Source organism: Stegastes partitus, unplaced genomic scaffold (genome assembly GCF_000690725.1).
Source record: "Stegastes partitus isolate 25-593 unplaced genomic scaffold, Stegastes_partitus-1.0.2 Scaffold225, whole genome shotgun sequence".
NCBI classification, from domain to species: Eukaryota; Metazoa; Chordata; class Actinopteri; family Pomacentridae; genus Stegastes; species Stegastes partitus.
This window is the reverse complement of record NW_007577956.1, coordinates 64,715-73,467: the sequence shown is the minus strand read 5'-3', so window position 1 is coordinate 73,467 and position 8,753 is coordinate 64,715. Positions and strand designations below refer to the sequence as shown.

At 44.7% G+C, this 8,753-nt stretch overlaps 1 protein-coding gene across 1 annotated transcript in view; it reads left to right on the top strand.

Moving 5' to 3' along the window:
- Positions 1-8,486, top strand: part of syngap1b (synaptic Ras GTPase activating protein 1b) — a 190,987-nt gene extending 182,501 nt beyond the window's left edge. Inside the window, exon 22 of the mRNA XM_008281155.1 lies at positions 8,369-8,486. Within this exon, the coding sequence (XP_008279377.1) occupies positions 8,369-8,486 (118 nt within the window). The remainder of the gene's footprint in view (positions 1-8,368) is intronic.
- The last annotated feature ends 267 nt before the right edge of the window (positions 8,487-8,753 follow it).

Below are 8,753 nucleotides of genomic sequence, written 5' to 3'. Positions count from 1 at the left end.
ATGTCCTCGTCCAGCAGTCCTCTCCTCTGACGTCACCATCAGTGATGCCAAATTCACTACAAACACAACAGGTCTCTGTTGCTCTGTTTTCTACGTGCTCGTACAACCGGAGTTACGTCCAGTAACTTCTGGTTTTCTTTGTCTTGTTGCTCTCTGAGTTATTATCACATTGAAGTTATCAGATCCTACAATGAGTGGAAACAGAGACGCTGGTGGGGCGACGCATGACGTCTGGCCCAAGTCCCTGCAGAGGAAAGCCACCAACCCGCCCCCCGTAACACATCCATAGGACTGGTCTGGACCATAGGACTGGTCTGGACCATAGAACTGGTCTGGATCATAGGACTGGTCTGGACCATAGAACTGGTCTGGATCATAGGACTGGTCTGGACCATAGGACTGGTCTGGATCATAGGACTGGTCTGGACCATAGGACTGGTCTGTGGCGCCGTGGAGCAGCCAGAAGCTCAAAGTGTTTTGCAGTGATGCGTTCGGAGGTTTTGGTTTTTATAAGTTGTGGAGAAATGTAAGCAAAGAGGATTCTGGGAGCACCCTTTAAACAGCCATTAAACCCAAGATTGCAAAACAATAATTGTAAGAAGTTGGAGAAAGAGCTCGGTGGCTAATTTATGCACCGCTGCCTAATGAGAACGCTGCTCGCTCTGCATGTGCACAGATCAGCGTCAGACCAGAAGCAGTCTGTCGGTAGTTTATTAGCAGATAGCGGATTTAGCTGAGCTGCTAACATAAAGAAGAGGCGTTTAAGAACAGATTTGTTGTAATAAAATAAGGAACAGTCAGCAGGTTGGAGAAAGGTGTGGCTGATAAAACCACGTGATGAATTTGCTTTTCTTATAAACAGTCAGACCCATGGAACCGGTTTCATTTAGACTGAACCTGGGTTTGTACGACGTTTGTCTCCGTGGCAACCCCACTTTGAGACTTGATGTGTTTCTGGCGTCTGTATGTCTTGAACATGCACATCTCGCAGCTGTAAAGTCTGTTTTTCTCTGACCAAAGACTTTATGCACAGTGATTGTGTGAAGCTGCACAACAACAACGTGAGCAGGAGGAAACTTTTGCTCTGTTTCATTGTCACCCTCACAAGGCGACCACGTCTGTCCTCGTATCCACCGGTCGCTCTGGAAATGTTCTGTGACAAACCTCTGAAAGGACTTCAGCTACCTGAGACACAATCAGTACCTTTTCTCTTTATGTTGACCAAAGAAGGCTCTCTGCAGATGAAAACACTTTATTTTTGTTCACACACACAGTTCAGTTACAACCAGCAGCGACAGACTAACAGCAGGCGCCAACAAGGCATGTATGGAGACCTGGCAGAGAAATACAAAATAATCGATGGACACGATTAATTTTTCTGTAAAAATCAGCTCATCATCACATTTAATGGTCACATCACTCGGCTATAAATATCCTAACGATAATCATCAGAAAGCAGTATAACTTTAAATTACAGTGTGTGTACAGCATCACACACAGGAGGCAGATTTCCTGAAGCTCACATTTTTTAAATAAGAATCAGGAATCAGTAAAACTACCAGAATTTAATCTTAAACCATTTTTAAGCCAAAACTGTTATTAACTGACAATCATGTGCCAACGATCTGAACATTAGAGGAACCTCCACACAACCAGGTGTCTCATGGTTCCACCGGCCTCCGATGAGAACATGTTCGACCCGTTTGCTGGTTTTAAAAACAGAACAGTGAGAACGGGCCTGAACATGGCGTTTCCATACTCGCTGCTAAATTCATCTGAACGCTGGAATATTTGTGTTAATTCTTTTTTAGAGCACTTTTTCTTTTTTTCTCCTCCAAAACACCTTTTTGTTTTACCGCCATGCTTTCCTCGACACCTCCACGTCCATCTCCATCCCTCCCAGCACACCCTCTGCTCACCAATGGGAACAATGTGAAATCTCCGTATCTGACCCAGTCCTTCCCTGGAGAACACTGACTACTGTTCTGTGTGTGTTCTGTGTCTCTCAGTGTTCCTGGTATCTGTGTGTGTGTTATCTGGGTGAATGGTGGCCAGGCCAGCTGTGACTGTGCGTCCGACGATGTGCGACATGCATACCGTTTCTTTTTCTTTTCTATATTTTTGTTTGTTTGTTTGTTTGTTTGTTGTTTTCCGTCAAAATTCGAGCTCTTCACCTGGTCAGCCACGCATTTTACAGCGGTTGCTTTTTATTTTTTAATGCCGTAAAAATAAACCAACACTGACAGCAGGTTTTCATTTGAAACGTGGAGGTGAGAAAGACTTTAAGGTTTGCTCTGTAGACATCCACCATTCAAATTGGAGTGATTGGAGATTGGAGGAGGTGGGTAAGAATCTGTGTGTACGATATTCTCTCTGCATCATTGACTACAACACCCAACATTTCAGTACTCCACTAAGTGTTTTGTGTTTCTGTCTCCAATACCGCAATTTTCATTAGCATAAAAAACACTCTCACACCAAGCTGTAATTGAATGCACCAAGTAATCAAACACTACAGCCCACAAAGAGCGAAGCCAGCTCGGTAAGTTAAAAAGGATGTCAGTAAACATTTTGCCATGTCTTTGTTCAGCTGCTTGATTTTGGCGTTTAATAGACATGTGTTGTGGTCTACACATGCATATTAAACACACTGTTGGTTGTGTTTGGAGAGTAATGAAGCAAGTGTCGGTGGAGTCATGTTACTGGCATCCTGTAGCGCCTGTACCACAGCAGATACCCGAGCTGTTCATAGCACCAGTTAGCAACTGAAAGTGTTTGCATTCATTTTGGTTCTGATTGAGAAGAGAAAAGGCCTGCTAATTCACATCCAATTCGGGGTTCTCTTTCGTCTTTTCACTCTTTTTGTAAGTGAAATGGAAACACCTCCACTCACAGTGGACACACCCATCAGACACACTCTGTCCACTGATTATTTGCTTTTGATCTTTTGATTCATTTTCTCTACTGGATGCAGACCAAACTATCTCTCCTCTTTCCTGTCCTTCCCCTCTGCAGCGCTCCATCCCATTCATGTTACGATACTTCCTTTATGTAAACTGCTGTTTAATGTCGTACGAGCACATTTTCCTGCCTGATAACGTACATCTGAGCTCTGCAGTCAGACGCCACACAGCAAATGTGCCAGACATTAAAAATCGAATGAGATATTTCAGAAGGAGGTCTGCACTACGAAGCAAGTTCAACAGAGTCAGGATCTGGTTTCACTAAACCCAATAACGTTAACATCTTCTCGGTAGGCCAGCTCAGGGTTTCTGTGCATGTTCATATAAAGGAGGCACCAGGTGACCAGTTCAGAGCTGAACAGATCTCACAGGAAGAACAAACCATAGCACTGGTCCACACCATGTTGGTGTCAAAGTGTTTTGAGCTGATTTTGGACAACTGCAATGTGCTGAATCCAAACATTACTTTGGTTTTGCTCCATGAGGTCGACATTTTGATTTGATGAAACATTCAGTTTACTGGTATTCACCTTTACAGATGTTTACGTTCATCAACCTTTGGATCATTTAGCTCATGGAAAGGATTAGAAAGTGAATTTTTTTCTTTTAAATTTTGTTTTCTTTTGGGAATTCTTAAATTAATTCGTTGGTTATTTTCAAAAGTTGCCTTGGTTTTGTTGTTAAATTGGTTTTTTTAAATCTAGTTGGAATAAAAACCTGACCTGATACAGAAAAGCAGATTTCTGGATTCAGCGTTGAAAATGTTCTAAATCAGTTCAAATGTGAGACACCTTCAAAACAGTCTTTTTCTGTAACCCAGTGTGATGATTCTGAACCAGTACCAGAACTTTGAAAGTATAATATGAGCTCAAAGCAACACAGCTGCTACAGCCAGAGCAGGAAGGAGAGCCGGAGACGGTGTGGATGTGTGAGTTAATTAGCTTATCGTTATCACTGCCCATCGTTAAGACACGGGAGGACCCGGCTATAATTAGATGTAGCTCGTGCTTATGGCGGCGTGAAACACTTTAAGCCTTCGTCTTTCAGCTGCAACCCCGGTGGTGTCGAGCCGTCCTGGGAGCAAATAAAAACCAAACATAAAGACATAATTCAAACCGGTAAGTAGGTTTACTGCAGACACTGGACGGTACGGGGCTTTAATCAGCCTGTGTGCTGTTATTATACCACCGTAAGGCCAACAGCAAGAAATATACGGCATAGAGGAGAACCTGGTAGCCGACACCTCATATATGGGCTCGTTAGGGAAAGTCAAAGGGTTCATCTTCTCCTCTCACTGTCCCGACATCCATGAGATCGAGTTTGACCAAAGAACTGATCTGGAACCCGCTCTGGGGCAGGTTAGGCGTGCAGTAGAAGTCAATAAACCCCATCAAAGCCCCCAAAACCCAGAGTTAAAGTTACCTGGCTTCGTAGTGCAGGCCTCCAGTCCGATAGTACGACTGTGCCTTCCATCTTGCAGTAGCTCTTGGGTCCATTCAGCACCATTATAAATAGAGTCCTTATGCAGCTGTCTATTGGCACAATAACCCGATTGTTTTCTCTTCCCACTGCACCTACACAGACGTCAGTGAACAAGACTGGGAGTGAAGCCTTGCTAACAGACCTTAAACTAATCCTGAAACTAGTGTTGCGTTGCTGTTAATTTGTACCAATGTAAGTAAAATAAAACGGCAAAACCAAACCCTGACTGAACCACCAATCAAAGAGCTCCGGCCCAGGACGCCCACCGCTCCGTGGGCTCGGGCTGGACGGTTTGGTTGGTGAGTTTGAGCGGTTTGGTTTCATGCCAGCCTATAAGACGCACCATCGTTTTGCTTTTTAAGGTTGCCGCTGACCTCTATGTGGCTTGACCTGTTCTTGCATGTTGTTAGCAACCAGCTGATGCTACTGTTAGCGCTGCTAAGATGTTTTTGAAGCCGTAGCTGTAGAGTTCCTTCTAAGACGCGAGCACGCACATTGACTTTATTTAAGATGATTTGTGCTCATTGGCGAACTCACTTGACTCCCTGACTTTGCCTGACGCCTGTCCCCCAACAAACCCCCGTTGCTACTCATCCCGAGAGGATCAGGATCCTTTGACCTCCAGAGTTTTAATTCCCCTCCATCTCCTCTTTCCCCGTGTCCCTTTTTTTCCTGTGCTGCCATTTCTATTGGTGTACGTCATGCATCAACCCGTAACTCATTTGGCTCTCTCTCTCCTCTCTCTGTGTCTCTCCTTCTTGTCTGTGTGCTTCTTCCCATCCCTGATCACATGTCCTTTACTTTCCTGACTCGCTTTGCCTCCACCGTTGCTTTTACATGTGCTCATTCCAACCCGGTTCTTTCTATTTTTCGATGTTGATGATCATCCTTTCTCTGGTGATTTTTCCCTCTTCCCATCCTTCTCTCACTGTTCTGGCTCCCTCCCACACTCTCACACCTCTTCAACATGTGACTTTTTTTTTTTTTTCTTCTACATGCCATGTAATGTGCTTTGATTGGAACATCTCCTCTCAAACTCCTCACAACCCTCCCATCGCTCATTGAATGGCCTCTCTCCTACGACCATCTCTCCCCTGCTCCCACTCCTCTTTCCCCTCCCCTCTCTCTCTATCTCGCTAGGAGGACCAGCTTTCCTCCCTGGGTTCTGCAGACCCCGGTGTGAAAACTGAAGGTGGAGGGGGAGGAGGAGGAGGAGGAGGAGACGGAGCGGTAACCAACGATCAAGGCCTCAGAGTCTCTTCCTTGGGCATTTCCTCTGACAGCTCGCCCCACAATGGAGTCCTCCCCCAAACCGTAGACCCTCCCTCTCTGCCCACTCCTCATCAGCATCCTAGTCAGAATGGAGAGCTCCGTGGCAACCAAACATCCTCCCCCATGACAACCTCACAGGCAACCGGAACCACGGCAACAGCAACTACAGGCATAGCAGAAGAAGGGGGAGTAGGTCAAACACAACACTGAGCCAAATCAGAGAGAGATGACACAAAGGGAATCACTGTCCCCCGTCTTTTCTTTTTTTTCCTATTTAGCAAGACAATTCTCTGAAAAGAATATATCCTAATTGCCGGGGCAAGAGAGAGAAGAACAGTGTGCGGGAGCCGAGTAGAAACCACACAGCTACTGTACAGACACATCACACACAACACAAAGGGCTCTTCAACGGACACTTGTTCTGTCGACACTCACACGGAGCTTCAGATAGGATCAGTCTTGCAGGACAAGATAATGATACCTTATCAAGCATTTGACACACAAGCCGATATGTGAACACCTGCTCTGTGCACTCGTTGCCTGTCTCCATGAGAAACTAACACATGTAAGGATCAAGCTACGCGATAGAGCGTCACGCACCCCAAAGACTTTATAGTAGCCATTTGCAAAGAAGTGCTGTCAGCCACAGCTCATAGTGACCCTTGACTCCCATGGATGTAGACGCATTAACATACCTACCCTGAACACGCCAGGCTGCAATGTGTTTAGGTGCAGACGTGGCGGTGTGGTCTGGCTTTCTTAGTGCCTTTGAGTGTTTTTCAACAGGGTTTTCCACTAGAGCTGGAGATCCCGGTTAGCGTTGCTAGCACGAGGACTGATGTGTGGGCTGGAAACAGAGATTCAAAGACACAAGATCGAGCGTCATAGAGGTTTGAGTGACGGGAGACACTTTTGGGAACTTTTTTCCTTTTCTTTTTTCAATCTAAGGGACTCCTTGTTTTTGGACTGAGCTCATGCAATTTTTCTCTTCTCAATCTCAGAACCGATATGTGATAAACTGGTGCTAAACAGAAACAAATGGTGCCATTTTCCAAGTCAGCTGTCTGTGTCTGCCATAGCACTGCCTCCTCATGACTCACTCACCGTCTTTTCTCTCTCTGCTGGTATTTGTCTCTGACAGGACATCCCCCCCCCACCCCCGTATGTTCTCTACATGTCTCTGTCCGTGTTCTTTGTGCATCCTGTTGTGTTCCTCTGTCTGATGGGGTTTCCATATCTGTTCCTTAGAAGTGCACTCCTCCAATCTCTGCTCTTATTTACAGTTAATAAACGCAGCTACCAGGCTCAAATTTGATGGATCAAGTATTGCACGGGTTGCTTCATGTCTGTGGAGACCGACACCCAAAGTGCTACTTAATTATTTTAACATGAAATAAAATGGATGAATGTTTTTTTGTTGTTGTTTTTTTTTAAGTTAAAACGATGTTGGTCCATTGTGTTCTCATTTAGAAACGGAGTGATTTTTTTTCAGACACTCGTACAATTTTCAGCAAAACTAATGTTTTCAGTGCAAATAAATACGACTGATGTTTTTACTTTTGGGCATGAAGTACATTTCACAGTATTTTTTACAGTAAAAAATTGCCAGTGGAACACTTTGTTCCTTCTTGAACATGTGTAGAAAGACCATTTTCAACAGTTTAGCTTTGCTTAGCCTGCCATGAAGTGCCTGGGATAAATATATCGAGCATCCTTCGGCCAGTAGACGAGCTAGTCATCGAGCAAATGCACCTTACGAAGCCTTTCTTAATCCAATAGTAATATATTACACACGTGATTTTTTAAAAACAGACTTTTTTGTGTAGTTTCCATAATCTGGAGCATTGAAGCAGATCAAATGCAAACTATTTGATTTACAGTAAATTTTAGAGACACTGTCTGATGTATTTTTGAAACGAGCTCTTCTCACGTGTCAGCGGCTGAAAACTGGAGTCTTTGAAATGTTTGTATCCATTTTCCTTCATTCTGTGTATGAACTGTCCGTTGTACGGTTTGTCTGGATGTGAACCTGTATTTTTTGTCTCTGTAGCCTCACACACTGGTGTCGCTCTGCAACAACTCGGCTCGTTTAAATGTGCAGGTTGAACCACGAGGAGTTGAAGAGTTTCACGTCAGCGTCGTGTCCGCCATTGTTCTCTGTAGACAGAACACGTCACCTATCAGAGTCAAACTGGCCGACAGTAGATTAGCTCAGATTGGACTCATACTTCCAGTGAATGTTTAACTTGTTGAACCACCAAATGTGACCAATGCTGGCAGTGTGACGCAGGGACAGACGTCCACCGGGACATCACGTAGGGCTACTTCTCTCTTGTGACATTACTTGTGTGATAAATGTTGGATCCAAAGCGGGCTCGGTTGTGAACATCAGTGTCTTTTTTTTTTAGAGATGTGAGATGATCCGTGATTGAGAAATTAACATTGCTGTGAAAATACCTCAGTGACTCAGGTAAACAAGCAGTTGCCTCAGAGCTGAACACAAAAACTATAAAAAGAAAAGAGATGAGTCCAGCTTTGGAAAGACTGCCACCATGCAGATACTCGGTCAATAGCTGTGCTTCAATAGCGCCTGATCAAGCACCCTCCCCCGTTTCTTCTCTCTCTCTGTCTCCCTCTTTTTCTCCCCCCAGCCACTCTCAAAGCTTCATCGAGGACAATGTGGAACCTAATTGGCTGATGCACCATCGGCAGTCTACAGGGTGGCATGGCCAAATGTCCAGAGCCCTCTCTCGTGACGCGATTGGCTGACAAAGGGAGAACTTGGGGCATTGGTCCCATTCTCTTTGCCCAAGGGATGGTGCAGAGCCCCAGCGGACCATGTAAGGAAATGCTGGGTTTTTTTCACTTTACTTGGGCCCTCTCTCTCTGATTTGATAAAAGGATTTTTTTTTTTTTTTTTTAAATGTGTTTGACGCCTCATGGTTGGATCTATTTTACTTATCAAAGGTAGGCTGGACCTATATTGGTGTTTGTTAGCCTGCCGAGCATGCAAAGAACAGCTATGCAGTCTGATCA